The sequence below is a fragment of the Argiope bruennichi genome, chromosome 11 (genome assembly GCF_947563725.1).
Source record: "Argiope bruennichi chromosome 11, qqArgBrue1.1, whole genome shotgun sequence".
In the NCBI taxonomy this organism is placed as follows: Eukaryota; Metazoa; Arthropoda; class Arachnida; order Araneae; family Araneidae; genus Argiope; species Argiope bruennichi.
The window spans coordinates 88,413,133-88,439,257 of NC_079161.1; the positions used below are offsets into that span (position 1 = coordinate 88,413,133).

General features: G+C 27.5%; 2 protein-coding genes across 5 annotated transcripts in view; one reads left to right on the forward strand and one right to left on the reverse strand.

The window, feature by feature from the left end:
* The window catches only part of LOC129956869 (uncharacterized), a 90,793-nt gene that overhangs the window by 51,886 nt on the left and 12,782 nt on the right, over positions 1–26,125 (forward strand). For 2 of the 4 annotated variants that reach the window (XM_056068838.1, XM_056068834.1), the window contains exons 2-4: positions 13,583–16,880; positions 18,374–18,504; positions 21,831–23,059. In XM_056068838.1, the coding sequence (XP_055924813.1) occupies positions 13,762–16,880; positions 18,374–18,504; positions 21,831–23,059 (4,479 nt within the window). In that variant the 5' untranslated portion in view covers positions 13,583–13,761. Of the gene's footprint in view, positions 1–753; positions 861–13,582; positions 16,881–18,373; positions 18,505–21,830; positions 23,060–26,125 lie in introns of those variants that run through there. The other 2 variants (XM_056068837.1, XM_056068839.1) reach the window with 2 other exon arrangements.
* On the reverse strand, positions 3,703–5,595 carry LOC129956725 (uncharacterized). Its single transcript, XM_056068663.1, has 3 exons — positions 5,538–5,595; positions 4,661–4,761; positions 3,703–4,426 (listed from the first exon to the last, which is right to left on the reverse strand). The coding sequence occupies exons 2-3, from the start codon at positions 4,756–4,758 to the stop codon at positions 3,703–3,705; spliced, it is 822 nt and encodes a 273-aa protein (XP_055924638.1). The 5' UTR covers positions 4,759–4,761; positions 5,538–5,595.

Genomic DNA, 26,125 nt, shown 5'->3' on the forward strand with positions numbered 1-26,125 from the left:
ATCGTATCAAATGCTACTTTCTATCGTGATCCAAAACCTGTAATCGAAATATCACCAGTAAGATCGTATCAAGGATTTGAATCACACCCCTCTTTGAAAAGTATTGATCACTTGTATTTGTGACTTTTTGATATTGGTTACGTAATAACCGCTCGTAAAATATTCGTCATTGATAACTGGTAATTGTGATTTTTTGATATTGATTATATAATAACTGTTTGTATTACATTTATCATGCATAATGAAATGATCATCTACTGGTATTCATTCTTCGGACTACGTCTATTGCCAGACCATAGAATTAAAGTGAAAATTTTAAAGAAATTATGTCTTTTTATAATTAAAAAAAAGGCACTTCACTCAAATAATTAAATTGAATAAGTTTTGATTAAAATTAAAAAGTGAAAATATGTCAATCACACTGTACATAAATTAATAAATTAAGTATTCATTGCGAGAAAAAATATTTTTGCTAGGTCTAAAACTAAATAGAGATTTCGTCAAAAAAAAAAAAAAGTATTTCTCTCAAAAATACAAACATTAAATGTTTTAATTAAGGGGAATAAAAACATCTGCACCATGGAGCCGTAATTTTAATATCAGTTTTATAGTTTCAAGGTGAAATACACGACTGAATTCGTTATTAATGCTATGCTATTATTTGTTTGTTAGTTACAGTGCGACAGCAGTTCCTTAATTTCGGATTTAATTTCGATGAACCATAACTGTGACTTTGATTTAAAATTCCGTTAGGCTTTGTTTATTTACTATCTTGTCAGTTTTTGATGACTTATTACTTCTCTTCTATTTAGCATTTTTGTTTAAATTATATAATAATTTTGGATTATAGAACACATTTCGTAAGTACTTCTAATTCACTTATGTACATATTTCTTGCATTACCGTACACTTTATGTTAATAATACCTGCCCATGCAGTGAATCTTAAGCAATTCTTAAATTCCGTTACTAATTGAACAAATGTACTAAAATAGGTTAACTTTCCAAATATTACTTGGTATTTATTGAATATGCTATTCTTTTGTAAAATTTTGTAGGTAATATGGTTATTGCAGACTCATGGCGTATAAATAAACATTTTCAGATTCACTTTCAAAAATAACATAAAAGCATTTTATGTTCGCGCAAAACATTTCAGTTATACATATTCTTTCAAAATATATTCTAAACTGAGTTCTTATTGATTCTGTTGCAAGGTGAAATTTAAAGTTAATACTAATTAAACAGATAATATGCTGAGTACATTAGCGCATAACATACTTCCACTTTTTGTTTTGTTTGAGGGAAACTTTAACCACCATTCAAAAATATAATAACAAAGGTTAGAGCCATTATTAACTCACAAATTCATTCATTTAACATAACAATGTTTGATGGCCACATTGGATAACTTTTACTTCCTCTTGAATTTTGGCATCACTGGGTTATTATTGCCTTTGTTTCTGAGATACATCACTGTCCAGAACTTTAGTATAATTAGATTGCGATTCTAGTATTGTAATTTTTGCTGGATACTATGTAGACCTTGTCAATAGATTAAGCTCTACAATACATTTTATGAATGACACATAGTTTCACTATTGGTTACTCATAGTTTTCAATTCATTCTACTTTGTACTTACCAGGAAATAATTGAATAATTCGAGCAAAATGCCAATTTATTTTGTTAGATTTTTTTAAACTCAACTATGACAATGTTTCATGGAGTAATTATCTGTGAAGTTGACTTAGGATTTCTCACCAATTCTCTGATATTGTTATCTCCTTACAAGGATCATTAAATTATAAGTAATATAACACTAGAAAGATTTTTAAAAGTTATAATATGACAAAATACTCTTAAATCTTTGAGAAAACTTTTTTATTCTTATATTTTATATAATATTAATCAGTATATATTATCTGTTCAGAAGTTATTTTAAAAGATGGTGATTAAAAGATTTAAGGGTCATTTTCAAAATTCGGTGCCATTTGGAAATTAAAAAGACAAAAATAAAAAAATTTTAATTAGTAAATTTTTTTAATATTATTAAACAGACATTATTTCTGTATATTACTTGAATATTTTTGATACATTTTTTTCTTTTATATATTTTTAATTGTTGTTTTTTTGGTCAGATATGATGAAAATTGTCATGTCTGTTACCACATTTTTCTTGAAATTTTTGTATTTAAGTTCAGTGTACAATAATGTAAAGCTATATTTAATATAAGTATAGAGTCATTTTACCCATATAATAAAGACTTTCGAATAAAAAAATATTTCTTATGGTATTTTTATACTTTTGTTTGTCATGTCTGTTACTAACATAGAATTCGTATAAGGATTTTTTTAATATAAAACACTATAAAAAAATTAATGCAAAATGTCTGTCATTCTTATATATATTAGGCAGAGTCAATTAATATGTAACTCTAATTGTAGCAATATTATGTCAATTTAAACTTTTTAAAGAAAATTTTGAAATGGTAACAGACATGACATAAATTCAGGAGCCAAATTTTGATGTAAAGCTTGAAACATAGAATTAAGCTAAAATATGTTTCTCTTTTAGTACATAACTTTTTAATATAAAATAAAAAAAAAACAAATATGTATATATTATTTGAAATTCACAGATACAGAATTGGAACATGTGTACACATTTTATTTTTTAGTATTTTCTTGAGTTACAATGCTATTTATTCAACATCATATTTGGAGAGATCCACATCAAATATTGTAATTGGCGAAAAGAGCATCCAGTTAGATTCGGATTTGGAAGTTTCATTACAATATCCTCTGCTTCAATATTATATTCTTTATCATCCTCTCGAAAGAACTTTGCATGATTCCTGGCTTTTTTTAAATACTTAACTGTAAAATTGTTGTCCTGGATGTCGATTATTTCTGAAACGAAATATTTTATTGATCGTTTACCCTCCAATTTTACAAGTACGAAGCTTCCTTCTTGAATATCTTGTTGGATAAAGGAGAAGAAAAAGATTTACAATTAGTTTCTGCGTTATTTATTGTCATGGCTGTGCTTTCTTGTTCATTTTCTTTTAATGCAAATACATTAACTGTAAAACAGTCACAGACATTTTTCTGTCTTCAGAAACAGCTTAAATCCCTAAAAAACATTAAGCCGTTCCCAAAAGAAAAAAAATTGATGTACGCTCATCGTTTCTTTTAAAACAGGAATATCAGATGGAATTATTTTTTTTTAACATTTCTACATCTGTTTCACAGATATAATGAAGCTGAATGTTTGTTTTATTTATTAAAACATTAAACAGAGTTTTTGCATCGGGTATATCTGTCCCCTGTACAACTATTTTGTCAGCAGCTCTCTTAATGGCTCCCCCTATTCCATCAGCAGCACCCTTGCCATGACTAAATCATGGGTGTTTGTCTCTACCTCTCTCCCTTTACATGTCTCACAAATGTTATACATGCATGATTTGCTATTTTCATTGCACGGTAAATTTTTGACCAGCTCACTGAGATCTGCAGTATTGATAATTTTCAATCGATGTAGTGCTTGAGCTTTTAGGGATGCATTTTCATGGATTATGCACAAGCATGTATTTCGTCCATCAGCTGAAGGAGCAATCACATAAAATGGTCTAAATCTCGTAAATGTAATGTAAGAAATTTTTACAAAATTATTCTCCTTTACAAATTTTTTGTGTAGATTTTTCATACTATTAAAAGATATCGTTCTTGCATTTTTATCTTCTTATGTGTAATTGTTTCCTTTTTTCCTGCTGTTGCCTTACTTACATCATCTCTCAAAAAGAATTTGGTAACTAACCGTCTCTTAATTTTGATGCTTTCTTTGTCTGATTTCCGTTTTTGATAAATTCTGGAACCAAAATAACTATTCTGGCCTGCTCTTAATAGCCTGTACTTTTTTAGTGATGAATAGAGCATTAAATTTTGTAAATATCTTTTTTCGTGATTTGTCGATTTTGCATATTTGTTTTTTAGGCAAGAACTAAAAGCGTTAAACAAAGTAACCTGCCGAACAACCTTAGCTTTACTGGGAGTTAACTGTACATTAAAACTTTCCTTTAAAGAACGCTTGGCTTTTGATCTTGGGCTGTTACTACTAGAATTTTCTTCAACCTTTAATTTAGCTCTGCTCCATCTTTTTCTATACATATCAGTCTTAATCTTCAATTTTTTAATTTCATTTCTCAACTTAAAGTTTTCTCTAACAACTTTAGATCTATTTCGCAGAACTCGTTTTCTTCCTGATTTCTTGGCAGAAGTTCCTGAATTTACATCAGATGTTGTGCACGGTGTTTCAGAAGCTGCAATTTTCCTTGCTTTATTTTGACGACATTTCCTTTGTGCAGTTCTCCAGTATTTCCTTTGAGCACGAGCAGATATTTCCTTTATTGGAAACCTTTTTCTCCCCCTGAAGAAAAAAAAAAAAGAAGTAATAAATAACCACTTGGGAAATGGTTTTTTCTATCTCATAAAAATGTTTCCGACAACAAGCATAAACAAATGTTATTAAAATTATCATTACTATGCACAAGCATAAAAATTATTACATTTTTATAAATTGTTTTTTAAAAAAAAAGCCTATTAAAATAAAACTTAATTAAAAAAATATACAATGACTAATTACAAAAAAAAGTTTTATTACCTTTCACGATCTTTCCTTTTATTTTCCTCTTCTTTTTCAGCATTTAATCGATGATGCTCTCTGTAGAGTTTTTGTTTTTCAGCTGGTGTCAGCACCATGATCTTAGAAAATAAAATAATAATTATTATTATTTAATTATTTTAAATTCATTATTTATAGCTATCTTCAGTAACAATCTAAATTATTCATTAACTAATTTTTTAAGAGGAAAAATTATATTTAAATATATATTTTTTTAATTAAATATGTTGATTTTTATATTTTAAAATAATTATTTCATGATATACAAATATTCTGATGATGTTTTAAGAGGTTCAAAAGAATGAATTGAAACCTGCATAATTCGGAATTATTTTTAATTCTTAGTCCAAAACTGTGCAGATTTATGGATTGTACCAATATAGTATGTGTTTAATAAAGCAAATGATTTGATAACATTGCAAACATTAATCAATTCAGTAAATACAATGTGATAATAAAAAACAAAGAAGATAAGAGAAAAAATGAAAACTGTAACAAATATGCGCTTTTAAAAAGTAAGAACTTACATTTATTCCCTTCCCCCCACCCTTAAAAAATTCTTCCTAAAATAGCAACTAAAATTTAAACAAAACAAACCCAAAAATTGAACCATATTTCAAATCTTGAAACATGTCAAGTCTGTTACCAAGATTGTCATGTCTGTTACTATATAGAGTAACAGACATGACATTTCAAAGTACAAAAATTAAGGAAACTAAATAATTCCATAAAAACATGAAAATACATTTTAATTAAAATTAAAAATCTAAATTAATCAGTTGAATAAATTAATAAATAAATATATTTTATACAAAATATTAAGGTAACAGACATGACATGCAATAAAAATACTTACCACAAAAAGGCTTCAGCTTCTTCAATCAAACATCAAACATTGCTGCTTTCAATTCTTTCTTAGAACATGTTTCACTAGTATACAAGTGTTGCCATTTCAATCTTGTTGCTTAAAATGTTGAAAATATTGTATGGTAACAGACATGACTTAATGTCTCGACAGCTGTATTTAATTGGTAAAAATCATCTATTCTTCTTAAAAGGTTATTAAAACCTTCTTTATAACATAATTAAAAGTATATTTCACAATAAAAAAAATATGCCAGAATAAAAATTTTAATTTTTGGAAAGTAATGCAGCAAAAAACATTTTGAATTTTATGATTTGGACAGCTGAATTTTTGTTTCCTCTCAACTTCTTTATTAGAAAAAAAAATAAAAAATCAGATGAATTATTTTAATTTTATTGTTTCTCCACTGGAAATTGCCTGCTAAAAAGCATGGTAAAAAGAAAAATAATTTAACCTTTATAACATCTTGTAAAAAAAAATGTGTTTCACATGGACAACAAATGGCACCGATTTTTGAAAATGACCCTTAAATTAAATTATTAGCTTTATGAGTAACTTAACAATTTAGTTACCACATGAAAAATTCTTTAACTTTAGTGCTAGATTTTTTAAATAAAAAAAAAATCTGTAATTAATAATAATAATACTTGTGAATGTTTAGTTTGTAGTAAGAAGTTTGGATTAATTAATAATTATCAATATTTTTATTAATTCAATGGTCATGACTGATGTAACAATTGGAAAAATATTTAAAAATGAAGAACTGATACAAAGGAATTTTAATACAAATGAAATCCTTTTTTTTTTTTTTTTTTTTTTTTTTTCCATTCTGATTTTAAATTTGATGTATAATGGCAACTGTTCGCTTGATTTATTATGTCCTGACAAATTGAATTTTTTCTAAACAATTAGAACAGTGCCAACACTTTAGCATATAAAGCTAGGTCAGTTTCTTGTGAAAATCTTATTTTGTACATTTCTGAATTTATATCATATTCTTTTACTCATTATGCATACTTTTTCTTTGGGTTTTCAAACTGTACACTTTTTCTGTAATACTGACATTGTTTTTTCTTCATCGTATATATTTTGCCCTATAGTGTTACTCATCTTGAAAAGGTAAGCGTTAATTATTTCTAAAGAAACTGCACACTTTTTCTCTGATACTGATATTGTTTTTTCTTCGCCATATATATTCTGTCATGTAGTGATCAAATTCTCTGTCTATATATCTTGTTCCCTGTAGGGATCTTTTTATTGCATTCCAGGTTCCCTCGATCAAATTCGTATGTACTCCTGTAATCAGTTTTTGAATGTTAGATTGCAATTGACCGTGAAATCTTCATAAGTAAGACAGCTAGCTATACAACAATCAGCAATCTGTTGTTAAGGTAGTACCTGAAAGAATTCTTCTTTTAATAATTTCAAGCAACATATCTGCACTCCTGTCGTTCAGTATTTAAGAAAAGTAGTCATATGAATACCTTAATAAGTCTCTAAACACCCATGAATCTGCCATTCGCTTCCTTCTGTTGTGTTTCTTTCCTGCTGAATTTACTTTCATCAATTTTAACAATCTTCTCACACTACCAATTTTACTATCAAACACAAAATAAGCATCCTCACACTACCAATTTTACTATCAAACACAAAATAAGCATCCTCACACTACCAATTTTACTATCAAACACAAAATAAGCATCCTCGCTTCATACTCTATAAAAATTTATCTGATTGATAACAGTTTGTTTTACAACATTCAAAATATTCTCTTACCTCATACTGTTTAGCCTCATATACAGTGGTTCCCAAAAGTGTTCGTACACTAAAGAAATTTGCAGAAATTGTGTTCTATACTTCTTAATAAAGCATTTTATTAGTTGGGTTTTTTTTATTAGCATCTTTAAATAGTTCTTAATAAAACTAAACAAATATTTTTATAAAAATTATTATATTATTCTTCTAAAAAATAAATAAATAAAAAATGTCACAAAATTAGAACTAAAAAGTCTTCGTACATCCAAACATTATTTATTTAAATTCATCATAAAAATATCTTTTGCGGCTTATTTTTCTTCTAATTGAAAAATACACTAAAATTGTTTGATTTCAGTATTTAATATCACAATTATTTATTCTATTTACTTTATTCTTAGATATGACGCGCATTCGTAAAGAAACGAGTTTAGACGTACGAAAATTAATTATATTTCATTTTAAAGCTGGAAAATCAATTAGAGGCATTGCAACTATAACTAATCTACCTAATTCAACGGTGCAACGCATAATAAAACGTTACAGAGAGGGAAAAAGGATTGCAAACAAGCCTCGTAATTGTCACCCTCAAATTCTGTCAGCTAGAAGTCAAAGAAATATTGTGAGTAAATTTCTAAAAAATCCACGTTTGAGTGCAATAAAGTTTATTTCACAATATAATGAATCAAATGGAACTTCTATTTCCTGTGAAACTATTCGTAGAATTCTTCGGAATGCTGGTATACATGGCCGCTCTGCACGAAGAAAATTCTTTGTAAGTCAGAAGAACAGAATTGCTAGGCATAAATTTGCCAAATCTATGATAAACCAGCTAGAGAGCTATTGGAATCGTGTCTTATTTGCAGATGAAAGTAAGTTTAACATCTTTAAGTCGGATGGGAGAATCATTGTGTGGAGAAAAAAAAAAAAAAACGAAGAACTTAATCCCAAGAATTTAGTTGGAACAGTAAAACATGGAGGTGTCATGGTTTGGGGGTGTATGTCAGCAGCTGGAGTAGGCAATTTAGTATTCATTGATGGTGTAATGGATCATAGAGTTTATATAAATATTCTCAATAATAATTTAAAAGTGTCAGCACAAAAATTGGGCATTTTAAACAACTTTGTGTATTACCAAGACAACGATCCTAAGCACACGGCCATGAATGTTTGTCTTTTTTGTCTCTATCATTGCCCCCAAACCCTTAAAACACCAGTTCAATCACCGGATTTAAACCCTATAGAACATATTTGGAAAGAATTAGAGGTGCGAATAAGAAGTCACGACATTAAATCGAAAATTCAATTGAAAGCAGTAATGATCAAAGAATGGAACAAGATCGGTTCAGAAGTAACCGACCATTTAGTTAAATCTATGCCCAAGCGTTTAAAAGCTGTTATAAAAAATAAAGGATATCCTACTAAATACTAAACATTTATAAAAATTTAGAAAATTTCATATTTAGTGATGTTTTTTTAAAGTGTATGATCACTTTTCTGTCCTATTTCTGTGCAATTTTATTTATTGTCATTTTTAAAAAAATAATTTGCATCGTAATTAAAATTTATTCTTCACTGCTTTATTGAGAACTGTAAAAATATGCTATGAAAAAATTTTTATGTAAAAATAAGAATATATAATGGTAAATAATGAGGTTTTTAATTGATTCTTGTTGGTGTACGAACACTTTTGGGAGCCACTGTATGTTATACATAAAATTATATCCGTATCCAAATGACTTCCATTAAATCATGTACTTTTCTTTATAAACCTTTTAATGTGGTTTAAACTCACATAAATTTTTTTTTAATTTGTCCTTTATCTATCATATATGTTTGTATTTCCTGTCATCCCATTCATCAGACATCCATACTTGAATAATCACTGACACAACGAATTAACAAGGGAATCATGAATTCAGAAAAAGAATTATGAAAAGTGCAAAGAATTCTGTTGCAGAGTACAAAAAAATATCATTATAGAATTACAAGATTACAAAGAAGACTTTATGTTAATAATGCAAACTGTTTCAAAAGGCTTGTGCAGATGTTTTTAATTAAAATAAAATAATAAATTCATTTAAAAAGAAAGGGGGGGAGACCCCCTTGAAAACAATCATTCAAATGTTTTCATTTTCTTTTCTTAAAACAATTTTTATCATATGAAATTTTATAACACTCAATTAAATTGTTTAAATCAGTATTTTTTTTTTTTTTTTTTGCAATTATGATAAAATTCCTGAAAAGAAATTATTAAAATAAATTTATTTAATAAAAATTGAAAAAGAATAAAAATTATTTGTTTATGTTCTGAATTAAAAATAACATTAGGATATTTTATTAGCAATAAAAAGCTTTTAATTAAAATATGCAACTGAATTCAATTCTTTCATCAATATTTATTTGGTGATTATTTTTAATATAACATTTCTCGCAAAAATATTTGTATTCATGTACAACTCAACAAGCATAAAAAATAGTAAACTAATCAGCATTAGGGTTGTTAAAACTATTCTTGCTTATTTCGATTACTGTATTAGCAACAAATTCAGGAGCAAATAAAATTAAGATATAACCAAATATTGTGTTCCAGCCTTTGAATTATACTTTTGTTTGTAGAAAATTGGGCTTTCGCCTTGCCATTAAAACCTTCCACTGTCAGTATTGTTTTGAAATTGCCTTGCTTCTGACAGTCTCAGTTTCTAATTTGTTTATAGTTTATTTCGAAAATTAAATCAATCCGTCCTGTTAGCATACATTTTTATTTTGTTTAATGCTATAAATTCATAGTCATTGTATGTTTTGCGATGAATTCTTTTTGAATTAATTAAATAAAATATTAACTTGATGGAAAAGTCTTTGCATTGTAATTTCAAATATTTTAAATAAAAGACATAAAATTGCAGTGGGTCGATAATTTTTATAATCAATTTATTATTTATTTTTGAAAAAGTTCAAATAAATTTATAAGAAGATAAATAGATAGTTTTACTATAAAAGAAATATTTATCAACTTCAACAGTAAAAGAAGATTTCAAATCCTTAATCACCAAAATCATATTTTCTCAAGTAACACGATTCTCAATTTTTACCAAATAACAAAAGCAACTGCCATTGATTTAATTATTTCTTTCATTATTTTTATTGTTTATACATAGAGTTGAAATAATTAGCAATTGCATTAGAGATATTATCATTTTTATAACAGATATTATTGCAGAATATTTTATTTGGTTTTCAATTTTTTTTTAAATTTAAGGATTAAATTAGTTTTATCAATTTACACATATGTATAATACTTTTAAATAATAATTTATTTTTATTATTTTATTATAAGATCTTAATTATTTTTATTAATAGATCTTAAAAATTTAACTTCTTTGTTAACATTCAAATCCCCGTTTTTTTTATTGTTAATTTATGAAGAATTATTTTTTACAACTTTATTTCATTTGAGTATCGAAAGAGAAATTTATTGTTAATAGTAGGACTGAAAAAATTTATATGGTCGTAAAATATGTTTTTGAGTTATGTTATTTGAACTATATGAAAAATTCCAGAAGATATTATCCCAGAAATACCTTATCATGAAAAAAAGTCAGTTCTTTTAAAGTCAGATATTTATATATTAAAATTATGCTTATTAGCATAGATATGCTTTAAATAAATAATTATCAAGAATGCAGAATGATAATTGTCTTCAGAGACAAAAAGTTTATTACTATGATTGACTAAAATATCACTTAAATATTAGATAAAATCAAAAACAGATATTGTTATAACTGTTTTAAATAGTTAGTTTGAATTATAAAGTTACCAAAAATTAAATAATTCTCATAGTTAGGTACAAAAAGTGTTGTGTTATTGGTAAAAGTGTTGTGTTATTGGTAAAAGTGTTGTGTTATTGGTAAAAGTGTTTTTATAAAAACTTAAAGCAGTAAAAAAACAAAACAACTTTGAAATTGAGTGGTATTGAAGATCCAACAGAGGAAGATTGATTGGAAAAACTAGCAATAAATAAACCACTATGTGCTTATGTGAACTTATTGCTTAATCACACTGTTTATTTATTCATTTATTTATTTTTTTTTTTGAAAAATGCTATAAGTCACCAAATGAAGTCATTATTAAATAAAACAAAAGAATCAGTATTGTGACAAAGCCATATTTCTAGTCAATATACATGTTGTAATTCTCAGAGACCATAGGACTCGGGGAGGGGGTAGTTTCAGTTTATGGACATCCTAGTAACAGAGAGTCATCTATTAGAATATGCATGTTTTAGAAAAATTCAGGCTGTTATAGTGATTAATTTTGATTCCCAGAGAAATGGAACAAGGCAGTCTTTTTGTCATGCTAATGTATCCAGTAACTGCTCAAAATTCTTTTAAATATAAAAGGCAAATATGTTCAAGATTTTGTCATAAAGAAATAAAATTCAAGAAATGAAGATAAAATAGAATATCTTTGGTTTTGATTAAACAAAATAGCTTTCTTCCTCATAAGCTGAAATTGTGCCTTGCACCAATTATTAAAACTTTGGAAATATTATTCTTATCATTTTATGCATGATTCTTAATTAACCTTCTGATGATGTAGCTAAGGTACTCTTTACAGCACAAATATAAATACATGCGTTTGATTTAATCCTAACATTGAAAATTTCTTGATGTATACTTGAAGTTTTATCAATTAGTCTTTGTACTATATTGATTAGCCTGCTTAATATCAAAATTAGGACAAATCAAATACCATCAGCTTTATTATATATATGTTTTCCTGGTAAGTTGATATTTTCTATTTAAAGATATAGAAGTAAATATTCATATACGGTGTAGTAGAAAATATTTGTTTTAAATAAACTGTAGACAAATATATCTTTCCCTCCAAATTAAAATAAATTTTTAAAAAAATTAATGAAAATGAATGCATATTGTGGAATGAAATAATATTCATTTAATTTATAAAATCATTTGATATTGTGTTTAATAAAATAATTAAATGATAATTAATTATAAATTAAAGTAATTAAATAAATGGAAATACTGAAAATTAATATATACATTTCTCAGGTGTGTGCTTACTCTAATTCTATATCTCTTGTTCTTCACTAGAAATATTTGTTAACTGTTGCAATATTTGGCAAAGTAATTGAAGTCTTGTATAGTTGTTATATTAATCAGATATGCATTGGATGTGTTTCAAGCATGCATTATTTATTAAAAATACTACAAGACTTTAATTTAACTACAACTTCAATTCAACTATAATACTTCAAGACTGTTTTTCCCCCAATATGAAGCTCCATTTGGTCTACCTATTAATGAATTCAGATGTCAGGCTCCAATGAGTTGTTATAAAAATTATCAAGTTTGTTTATTAATTTTCTTGTAAAATTGTGGTCTTGTAAAACTTTCCTTGTAAAATTGTTTTATTAATATTTTAAATATAATAATTGTTTTAATAATTATTTAATAAATTTTCTTGTAAATTTGTGCTTAAAATTTAGAATATGTTAGATGGTACATCTAAAGCATTGTATTCTATGATATTAAATGTTATAATCAACTCCTTTCACTTCTCAGGTGTTTAAATACAATCCTACTTTCTTGTTAATCTTTTTCTGTCATACTCTAACTAAATGTGGCCTCATGAAGGGAAATGATAATAAATATTTCTTAAAATATTTCATTGACACAAAAGCATAATAAAAAGTGAATAAGTGTTACTTATTGATAAGGGAGAGCTCAAAAACTAAATTTTATTGCACAAACTAGGGACAAGTCCTAGACTTGCTTCCTTCTTGTATCCTTACAAAGATTCCAGCTCTTTTTTCTTCTCCTTAAAAATAAAATTTATGATATTTTTTTGTAACCAAAGGGTAGAAGTGAGCAACACAACATAGATACTAATATAAATGTGTTTTCATTTTTGTCCAGAATGCCAATTCAACTTCAAAAGCCTAACAATCTATCCTAAATTAGAAAGTAGTAGCTTGTATATGCTTGGTAAATATAGTTTATCACTTGTAATAACGTGCATGCCTTCTTTATAGGCTCGTATTACACTCTTAATAGAATGTTGAAGCAAAGTTTTAGTATCACTTTAACCTAGTTTTAAAAGACTTGATTGTAGGAGATATATTATTAACTGCTGTATAAGTTATTTGTATATCATGGCTAGGCTAATTCTTTTGTAAAAGAAAAAGTAAAGTTCAATATTACCATTTATATATCTTATGGAAACATTATTAATATTTTGTTATCTTTACTTTCATTTAGGTAATTGTTGCAGTAATCAAGATAATGATGGAAAATAAGTATGTTCTCTGAAGAATAAAGTAAAACAAAATTTTCTCGAAACTGTTTAAAATGCTTTAATTAGTTCAGGTGCTTGCAGATCCATTTGTTTTATATATTTTTTAAATAAATTGTATTTTCTTCATGCATTTTTATAAACCATGGCACAAGAAGCTATGACTAATATGCATATGACTCGCAGATGTGAACCAATGGGTGGTGAAATAGATAGCAATAACAGAAATGCACCCAGTGTTATTAATATTAGCTCCCAGAGTAACTTTACAGATTCTCCCCCAGAAGAAAATTTTATTGATGATTTGACTTTAAGAGTGAGATCCTTATTGAAAAGCTGGGAAGATGATATTTCAAATGATGATTCATTTAATAACCATGAAATGCAAGACAATAGTTGCAATTCACATTCAGCTTTGAGCAAGAAATTTCACGTAGAGAAATCAGCAGTGCCATTAAGTACTGATTTTAGTTCAAATAAAATTGTTCAAGAATTTCAAAATTCAAATGAATTAAAATGCCATTGTGATGTTTCAAAATTCAATCCCAGTGGAAACTTTGCTGAAAATTCTCCGAATGATTGTAAAACTTCTGATTTCAGTTCCTTCACTCATCAAATAGGACTGAAAGCATCAACAAATTCAAGGGAAAACATCAGAGAAGAAATTAAAAAATGTGTTCCTCCACTAATTGAAGGGAAATCTTCAAACAGGTCTGAATTTAAGAATGAAAAATATTTAAATCATTCAAGAATTTCAGTCAGTAAAAATTCCAATTATGAAATGGATGATACTATACAATCTCTTAGAAAAACCTCTACACCAAAGCAGACAATTGAAGATGCTCTTTCCTATAATGATTTCTCTAATTCATTACAAGATGTTAGAAATATTTCCAATGCGAAAGAAAAGAATTTTAATGTCCCAATTGAACAAACAATTTTTGAATCTCCAAGAAAATTGTCTGTTCATGAACAAAATTCAAAACAAGCTATTAAAAACTCAAAGTCCAATTCATTATTAAATGTTGCAACTTCTACAGATTTTCATTCCAGAGAATCTTCAGACAAAGAGACTGAACGCAGTTGGTCAGAGATTACAGTTGTTGCTGAATCGTATTCAGAACCTTCCAGGCACCCCATTACATTGTCAATGGAAAATCAAAATGATTTCTGTAATGTAAGTGCTTCCCAACCAGTTTCATTTGGAGAACCTCCCAAAGTATTTAATTCAAATCCAAGAGTTAAAGAGAACATTAAAAACTTATCAAGATCTACTGATATTTATAATAAAGATATCAAGTTGGATTCAAGAGACTGGAGAATTGAAATCACTGATCATGATAAAACTTCTCAGGCATCAGATAAAGAATATCAATTTTCAGATTTTCTTCCAAATTCTAATTTGAGTGATCTTGATCAGATTGATCATGATACTCCACCATTATCAGCATCAAGTATGGCATCTAGTAAAAGATTGGAATGGGATAATGGTGCTGATATAGGCTATAATGTAGCAACCATGAGATCAAAAGTAAAATATAGGAGTATTCCTAGAAGTGAACCTGAAGGAATATCCTTCATTAATGAAACAGGAGCAAACACAGCTTCCTCTAAAATAATGTTGCCAAGTTTTGCCTCAGTGAGTAGTCAAGATGAACCTGCATCAGTAGCATCATCTCATTTAAATGGTAATAGCTGTGAAACATCTAGTGTACACGATCCTTCTGTAATGGAGGATGTGCTTGAAAGAAGTTCTTCTCCTGGTTCACTTTCAAGAAGTGACTCAAAAAAATCTGTTATATATAATTCATATAAAAATTCATTTGCAGCTGATAAAGTTTGCACATCTTCTGATCATAGTTTTATACAGGCACCAAAGAACTCAAGCTGGCCAGATTTAACTTTAAAAACTTCTGTGCTAGCTGCTGACTGGCAGGCTATTTCTCCCTCCAAAATGCTATCAAAATCTGATGAACAAGTCGGTTTAGTTAGGCACTCTAAGTTAACAACTAAACTTGAACTATCTCGCTCTCCAGATTTTACTGCTTCTGGAAATAATATTTACAAGTCCACTGATTTGACCCATCTTCCTGAAAGAATTTTACCGATTGGTGATTATTTCCCTTCTGAATCGCAATCAGTTCCAAAAAATAATTCTGCAAGAAATATCTCTCATTCTTGTAAAAATTGTCAGTCTGTAATAAACGAAAATGTAAGTTCATCAGCTACTGACTTAAATAATCAGAAGTGTGGTGATTTATACAATTTGCAAGAAGGTGATCTTGAATCTTTTGAAATAGATTCGGAATCGCCAAATGTTAATCAAATTAATAATTCTTCACAGTTTCCTCATCATGATGCAGAAGGTGATTGGATGAATGAAAGTGCCCATGATTCTGATTTCAGTTATATTACTGAATTGCCTGAACTTGCAGACTATCAACTTCAGTCATTTAATTCCAGGCCTTTCCTTTTACTTAGTCAAGATTCTTCAAGATTTAAGGGAAGTAATTTTCCAAATATTGTCCAAAACCTTCTTCGCAATAGTAACTCCATTGATCATTCAATAAATGGAAATTTGGAAGTAAAACCACATATAAGATGGTATCCTTTGCCATCAACTTCCAATTTTCAAGATATAAAAAATGTGTCTACTCAAACTGCAGATTCCTTTATTGCCAAAAAACAAACAGATTCTCTTATCCAAGTTACAGATCCACAAGTAAATTATGAAGAATTGTCAAATGAAACTTCTGGATTAAAGCTTGGAGCTGAATCAACGGATAAATTTTCAATCAAAACGATGGATAACAGCAGTTCCCTTTCTACTTCCATATTATCTAAAGCTTCAGCTGTTATTAGTAAAGGGACATCAAAATCACAGAGCAGCTTAAATGAAAGAACTAATAATTCCTTCTCCCATCATATATATGTGCCATCAGGTGTACCAATGACTGCAAACAAAAGTACTTATAGTAATGTAAACCAAGCTGAGGGTAAATTACATCTGTCAAAACTATCAAATTCATCAGAAAAAAACATGCCATTGGCAGAGTCTTGTCTGTCACATAAATCTGAAGTGGAAAAGCATGGAGAAATGTCTTCATTAACCCATCTTGCCAGTCCTGTTGTTACTTCCAATAAATCTGCACAATATCAGCCTTCTACTGCTTTCAATGACACAAGATATAATGGGAATGATTCATCTTATTTCGGTACAAGGAATGCTGTTTCTTACCAACCATCAAAGTATATTTTTTCTGGGTTTGTATATTTTCAAAGAATTCATATTTTTATTATAGTTTATTTTTTGTACCATTCAGTTTTGTTCTAATTTGAACTTTACTTTAAATTTTTAAAATCATTTATATTTTATAGTTATAAAAGACAAATTAATTCAAAATTATTGAATTAATTTTTTTCACTCACTTTTCTGAAGATGCTAAAAAGTATTGTGTTGTTTTAATAAATTATAATTTAGGTGAATTATTATATAACAATTAATGGTACTTTTCTGTTAGCCGGGCGCAAATGTCACCAATTGTGAACCAAAGGCGAATTTGGCAGAATTCTACATTATTTGGCAATTTTTCACTTGCTCCAAATGTCCCCAATTGTGAACCAAATGCAAATTTGGCAGAATTCTACATTATTTGGTGATTTTTTGCTTGTGCCCAGCTAATGGAAAAGTACCCAATTAACTATTTTCAATTATTATTCTGATGATTCTTATCCGTTCTTTAACTTTTTCTCTACTCACCCAGCCTAACTCGTCTTGAAATTTCTAATAGTTTCTGTTTCAAAAAAGAAGAATGCTCTCATTTTGCATTCTGGATTCCTTTTTTAAAAGAAAAAAATGGTGCTATAGTATAGAACTTGCAGGTCAGGAATAGTATTGAGAAGGTTAAAAAAACCTGCTGACTTGACAAAAATTGTTTTGATATTCAAGGTCTTTTTCTCTATAAATTTTTTTCTAATTATGTTAGAAACATTCTTTAGAAATTAATTGCGCACTCCCTTTTCAAAAAGACAAGCTTTTTAATTAAATGAATTGAAATATTGATCTAAACGTTATTACCAGAGCATAATGGAAATTGAATATTGATCTAATGAAATTACAGAATAATGATGTTCATGTAAATCATATATATATATAACTTTTCAATAAGCATTTCAGTAAAATATGTACCTTATGCCAAAAATTTTAAAAATAAATTTTAATTGTGTTTATACATGTTTTATTTTTGTGTTCTAAAATTAATTTCCTAATATTGTGATGAATCTGTTCTAACTTTTAATTTATGGAAAAAGTTTCTTTGTAAAAGTATCATATTATCTCTGATTCAGAGGATGTTTTGAGTATGATTTTTCTATTTTATTTTAACATTACTTTAAGGTTACTTCTTACATTCAAAAAAATATTATAGATCTAGATATTTTCAATTTTATATATAAATAAGCATTAGCTATATTAATACTTCAAGTATTTTTCTCACTTTTCATGTGATATGGATTAATTTTACTGTATTTGGTGGTAGGTTACAGAAAAGTTTTCATTAAAACATCCCACTATGTTTGATAAATTGAATAATTTCCATTTAGGTTTCTAATTATTTAAAACTAATTGTCATTCCATTTTTAAATATCTATTTGGTTAAAGCTTATTAATGTACTGAATGTTTACTTTTTGTTTGCAATTTTGCTGTATTAACTTCTTGAATAATTCTTGATACCCCTCCCCCTCTTACTTTGTTTAGAGATTATTCGTCTTCATTAGTTAAAAGAAGAGTTGGTGTCGGTCAGTGCCATACATCTTCTGAATCAATCACTGATAAAGTTACCAGAGAAAATTTTAGAATTCAACCTGGTATGCTATCCAAGGAATCAAGTATGTATTTTTCTGAAGATTCAGAAAAATCTCCCATACAGAACATTTTTTTTTAATTAATAATTTTACTTTGTTTTTCTTTGTGGTTTTGTAATTTATATCAAATGATCTCTGCAGATTGTCACCTCAGATTTTGATTTTGCTTATGTAAAATTGCATTTTATTATGTTAATGATAAGATTTTAGAAATAAAATTAGGACATTTTAATTCAAAAATTTTTAAGAAAATGCCTGATAGTATATCTTATGTTAAATTGAATTTATTATTAAAAATTCTTAAATATTTTTTATGACTTAGTTCGTGGTTACAATATCAAAATATTTTTAACTTCAAATTTGATACATATTTTAATATGAACTATTTTAGAAGCCTTACATTGTTCCGCTCCATTTTGTTATACATTTCCCTAATTTTCACACCTACCCATTATATTAGAGAAAAAAAAAAAAAAACAGCCTTTATAACTGAATGTAAAAATTTTTTCACCATTGCTTAGCTCTTAAGCTAAACATTAATTATTAAATACCATATGACATATTTTATTAATGCAGAAAATTATATTGAAACTTTACTCAACATGGGAAAAATAAACTGAATCTTCATATCTTAATAATCAAAAACAAGAAAAGATTTGATAGAAAATATTAGTAGTAGCAATGAAAACATTTCGAATTTCACTTCAGCAATGAAATGCATTATTATAAATTAAGCTTAAAATATTTTTAAATATTAGTGGAAAAAAGATTTTACCACAAAAATTTATATCATTGAAAGGATAATCTTAAATGTTAAGATGACATAAAAATTATTTTCATGTTATAAAATTTTAGGTAGTTATAATTTTAAAAACCCATCAAAATTTCACTAGATTTTTAATTATTAATATATATATATATCAAAAGATGCATCCTTTTTAAGTATGGCCTTTAGAGAGCAATTTATATTTTCATTGGACATCTTATTTTGATTTCTGTTAAAATCAAATAGGTCAGATTTTATATTTTTGTGTATGACTTTACCTTATTCAGAACCAGAATAGTTCCCATGTTTTCAAATAATTTACCAAATGTTAATTCATCTACAGTTTCTACTCCTTTTAAATTCAAGTCCTGTTGCTCTTTATTTATTGAACTGTATAATATATATGAAGCATACAATTTATATATCAGTTTATAAAATATTAAGGTTATATTTCTTTCTTTCTTAACCATTACTTTCAATTTATTTCAAAATTGTATTGAAGAATTTTTATAAATATTGCTTTTGAGAATTTTTGTAGCCATTTGTTTTTTCGCCTCAATAAACTGTGTTAGAGGTTTTATAATTTTTTCTTATAATTAACCTGATTCTAAGCATTATGTAAAATACAACTATGCTCATTGCCATAATGAATTATATCACTCATTAACATAATTTTTTCCAGATTTAAAGTTTTAGGTATTTAATTTGTTGTGAGAATTTCATGTGTAGGCTTCAAAAACATGCATTTCCTTCATAAATTAAATTGCCATTTTATTTGAAAAACTTATTGCAATAATCAAAAACGGTTTTTATGCAATTTCAGATTTCGAAAAGCTATTACTTCTAAAATTCTATATGTTAGCAATTAGGAATTCTCATACATGAAATATGGTAGCAATTAATAGAAATTCTCATACATGGAATATGGTAAATTAATTTCAAATAATTGAGGTTAAATAATCTTATTCCAGTAGCATGAAGCCATTTGGCATCAAGAATAAAAGTACAAAATGATAATGAATTTAAAAAGCAAAATATGAAAAAGGAAACTAGCTTTAATATACTTATTCTAAATAAATATATAAAAAAGTTTAAAAAAATAGAAAACTGCTTTCTAAACATGAGAGCATGAAATTGCGAGCTTGTTTCAGAATCATTGAAAGCACTTCATTATTGGGATATCCCAATAAATGCAGTCGTGCAGCAACTCTAAATGGTGCTAAGCAATGTCTCATTAAATGTTGTGTCATTTGAGTATGGCATCTATTTTCAGAATTTATAAAGTTATCACTCTTAATTATAAATTATCCATGTACTGCATATTTCAGTCCTACTGTCTTTGCATTTCAAAAATCTAAATATATAATACTGCTATTCATAGTATTTTCTTTTAATCATATTCATTAAGGGGATAGTGGTAAGAAGATATTCTTTGACGTAATGTTGTAGACCTCCAGATATCCACTTAGATGGAAGAACCAAATTGCTTTTATCTCTTTGTAAATAATTATTTAATTGTTGATTTCAGTGATTTTAAATCATTTTCATTTCCTCTCACATACCTCTCTTATGTAGTTATTCCAGTCTACTTTAGTGTTATGGTTGATTTGCATTTGAAGTTTGCAAAATTCACTTGTCCAGACACCATAAGTAAATAAACCTAAACACAGTGGGGGTGATATGCGAGCCTTAAAACTACATTTGTCTTCTTAATCTTTTTTTTTTCTCTCTTTCTCCTTATTACTTCTTATGACTGTGCTCTACTGGTGCTGTGTCTATGCTAAAGCTGAACTTTATCGATAATTTTGAGAACAAGCCTTATCTCTCTCTAAAGAATTCCTTAATCTTAGAATAATTTAGCACCTGCTTCATCATCGTTTGACTATTGCCAGATTGTGCAGTCTTTTGTATTAGTTTGGTTTTTTCAAGCAAATAAATAAATGCTAAAAAATAATAAAAATAGAACCACCAAATATTGCGATTTGATTTATAAAATTCCAAATCACAATATTTGGTGTGATTGATTCGGCAGTATTCAAATATTTGAATTCATTTATACTTACTTGACTTGTGCTATATTAACAAAAAAAAAAAAAAAAAAAAAAACAAATTTTAAGTACATTTGCACTTTTACTTGGTAAATTTGGCTATTTTCTTTCTTTTCTTTTCTTTTTTTTTTTTCTAATGCCTTTGTTAGATGCATTGTTATTTGTTGTGATCTTCATAATAGTGATTATCAGCTTTATGCTTGGAAATTGGCATATCTTTTCTAACTTGACAGTAATTATTAAGCTTTAGATTCAGAGTGCAAACATTAATGATCCTATTCAATTTGAGATTAAAAATGATATAATGCTTTTTTTTTGAGGGACAAGTACTTAACTTTACTTACAAGTACTAAGTTTTTTATAGAATCATTTGAAGTTCATGTTAATCTTATTATAAGGAGAATGTGTTTATAATTAATCTTTTAATGTGTTTCTTTTGGTGTGAGAATTTGTCTTTTCTTATTTTTTTTACCTTTATTTTTAATATGTAATTTATATGTAATCTTTCCCTTACTTTCCATTTATATATATTTTAGGAAATTCCTCAACTGGAAATTTGATGAACAAGAATGCTGGAAAAGATGAACCTGGTCCACATTCATCTGAAGTTTCTGATGCAAATTATTCAAGTTCTGTATTCTCAAGATTTATTTCCAATCAACTTGGTGATGAATCAGCAAATTCTGATCTTACTGAGAGTAATTATAGACAGGATTTAGATAACACTATTCCACTGGCCTCTGCTTATAACAGAAACTACGTTGAAACTACTTCAGATAGATGCAATTCTTCGTCAACCATCCCATTAGAAAGTATCCACTTAAATCCTAATGAAAAAGTGAATAGCAGTGTGACAGATTATGAAAGAAAGTGCTCAGATATGACTTCTGATAATACTAATCATTTTATGCAAAGAGAAACAAATTTATCTCAACTGCTTTCAGAAAATCCTCCATTCTGCATATCTAAGCAGCATCAAAACAAAATAGTTCATAAATCGCATTCTGACCCACTTATTTCATCTCGGAATTTTAAAACAAATGTTGCTTGTGAAGAAATAAAAACTTTACCACAATCTCGGATGCCTCCCGTAAATAGAAAATTGGATTTTGAATTAAGCAGCAATTCTGATACAGATTCTTGTGAAAGGATCGATTGTGTTGAAACATCTTCATTAAACTATTCAAATACAAAGGATACTCCTGGATTTCATCAGCCTCAAAATCTCCTTAGAGAAACAGCTTCAAATTCCTTTTTATTTAATAGAGGATCTTTTAACTCTAAAAATCCATTTCAAGATATAGAAAATATCCCACAGAGTTCAAATTTATCTACTGAGATTCCAAAATACATCAGTGATTCCCACAAATACTTTTTTAAGGAGCAGACACAATTACCTTCAAGAAATGAAATGGAAAAATCTAAAAATATTCAAAAACAATTTGAACATTTGGATGTTGTTGATGAAGTGCATCAAATTCCTAGAGATAATGTTTTGTCGAGATCAATGAATTTTGACGTTAATAAAAAGAATTATGCATCAGTTGGAGTTCAGGTTTCTCAAAACATTTCTAAGTTAGAAAAATGTAGCTTTTGCCATAAAACTAAAGATTCACACATGAATTGTTGCCTCAAAAAAGAAATTTTTAAGACTGTATTGAATGAGACTCTTGCAAAAAGGATATCAACAACAAAGTCAAAGTATGCAACTTCATTTTGTGTTTATCCATCTGGTTGTTATTGTTGCTGTAATAAAACTTTACAGGTGAGTGAAATGTTGAAAAATAGATTTTAAAAATTCATTAAGAGTGTTAGCAAAATAATATATTTTCTGTTTTATAAGTAGAAATTTTTCAAAAAAGTCATTTCCATTCTAAGCAAGATAAGCATTGAGTTCAAATTAGATCTCATCTCAAAATGGGGCCACAGGCATGAAACAATAACAATGAGTTCAATCATAAATTTTTGTTTTATAAAATATAAAAATGTATTGGAAAGGTTTTCCCCAATATATTAAAATTAATAGTATTCATTGAAAAATATACTGAAAATGAGTGATTGAAAAGTATTAATATTATTTTTTAACAAATAATTTTAAACCTATTACTCATCAGTTATAAATAGTTTTGACATAGGTTTTATAATTATTTGATATGTACATTTCTTTTATTGCCAGCTGGTCTAATGTCAATTTGCATTTATTAATAATTTGTTGTAAAATTTTAATATTTTCTTTATTATGATAAAATGGAATAGTGGTGGGGGGGGGAATTTAAGCCCTTTCTGATTTAAAATCATTAGAGTAAATTATTCTTCAAAATTTCCTCAAGTACCATAGGATTCTGCTGATCTAAAAATAGTGTTTATAAATTTTTAGACTTTGACATACAAATTTAGTTCTGTGAAATATGGATAACTTTTTTATAAAGATTCCAGATTCAAAATCCATTTTCAGTAAATTTTTTGGCATGTGAGGTTGAAACATTATCTTGCTGAAGGGGTTTAGATGCTTGGTGATGGGTATTGCTTAGGTATCATTCTTGACTGTAATTAAAAATAATGATCTGTCCCAAAATACTCCTGAAAGGCATTAATGTAATATATCTGGGTATTTATTTTTAAGAGTAGATTTTCAGGTAAATAGCAAAATCTAGCAATATGGTCTTTTATATGAATAGAGTTACAAAAATAGAAATATCTATATGATTACCAAAAATCAGTATTGTCATGGGTATTTATTTTTCATATGAAATACCATGATAACATATTTTAACATATAAAATACCTAAACATGGTATGTGTAGTGTAATATTGCTATGCAGATACATTGAATGTAAGTTAAATGTAAAGAAAAATTAGAAACATATGAACCTTTTACTACATTTTAGTTTTATAAAAACTGAACCATTCATCAGAAAAAACAAATGCAATGCTGAATTCTGCATTAACTTTTTTATTCTTTTAATGAAAATGAGTAAATGTGTTTGAATATATTTGCAAACTTTTTTCCTCCAAAGAAAAAGCGACGTAACTAAATTTTAAATATAGATAGTGGTAAATTTGATTTTAAAATGCTATTCATGAAAAGCTGAAAAGGAAAATTATATTAATAATATCATAAATTGAAAAATACAGTTATTTAGGGGGGGGGTCCTTCAAATTTTTAGATTATGGATTAGTTTGCATTAAATTCAGATATTTCAGAGTTTCAATTCTCAGACAAACTGCTCAAAGCATCCATTTGTACTTAGTAAATTACTGTACATTTTCTGAATCTCTATTTCTTTCTGTGGCATTTTCTTTGTTCATTAAATTTATTTTTCTTTTCATCACAGTATAGAAGTGTGCAATTATATAATATGTATGTGAATTTAGCTGCAGCTACACATCTCCAATAAGTTTTTTCCTTGTTGTTTATATTCTGAATCCAAATGAAAATACTGGAAATTTTTTTTCTATACAAATGTAACAGATCTGCTTAAAATGTGTTAATCTACTTCAACTATAATACTGGTACTATGCAGATTCCTCCACTATTATAATGGATTCATATTTTCTAATACAAACTGCAATTTTTTGTTTCTTATACCTTATTCTTTTCTACATAATTAACAATATTTATAATTAGCTGTATTCCAACTTAACTGTCCACCTTCATGAATGAAAATTAAATCATCACATAGGTTTAATGGTTTTAATCATTTTCTAGGATCATTGATCTTATCTTTATTTAAGGTGAATTGAAACAATGCCAGATTCACCTTAATGCATCTCTTAAACTTATCAAGAATTGTCTCTTTTTGTAAAGGACCTTTAAAGCTATTCTAATAAGATATTTTCTAAGTTGATTAGTTGTATATTAATCAAATGAATTTGTGGATCATTCAAGACATTTGATTAACTTTTCTCTTGGTTTCAAATTACAAATATTTCTTAGCATAAATAAATAGTGTTACAAATTATTATTGTATTGTAAGTACCATTATTTTAGAACAGAAAAAGTAATCATTTTTTGTATGATTCTATTTGAAATATATTTGGATATTTTTATAAGCCTAAGAAAATATTTAAGATATTTACAGTGGATAAAAAAAGTATTAGCAATTGCCTATAAATGATCATATTTGCTAACAAAGTATGTTTACAAATTTTATTTTAACATAGCGATTACAGAAGGAGAAAAGACAAACAAATATAACGAAATTTTCATTTAAATATTTTTTTAGTCAAAATCTACGAGAAAATCCAAAATTTACATGATAAAAAAAGTATTGACAAAATTATGAGCGAAAACAAAATCAGTATATGTTTAGTACTTTGTATGCATACCTTCTGCATCTATAACAGCTTGTAATCTATTTCTCATAGAGGAAACTAAGGTCTTTGTTGTACTGTTGGGAATTTTGTGCCACTCTTGCAAGAGTAAACGTTTGAGGTCGTTTTTACTTGAAATTTTATGTTTCCTGATTTCTAGATCCAGCAGGTGCCATAAATTTTTAATTGGATTGATGTCAGGCGATTGAGGTGGGGTTTTTAACTGGCGAGGAGCATTGTAGAGTAGCCATTCACGGGTGAGATTCGCTGTATGCTTGGGGTCATTGTCTTGTTGAAAAACGAATGATGTTCCCAAGCCAAGATTTTGGGCACTGATTTTTAAGTTATGGCGCAAAATGTCAATGTATGTACGTGCTGTCATAATACTATCAATAAAATACAGGTTGCCAACTCCATTAGCTGCCATACAGCCCCAACTAAGACACTGCCTCCACCATGTTTTACAGTAGCAGTTAAATATTGCTCTTCCAATTCAGTATTTGGCCTCCTCCACATA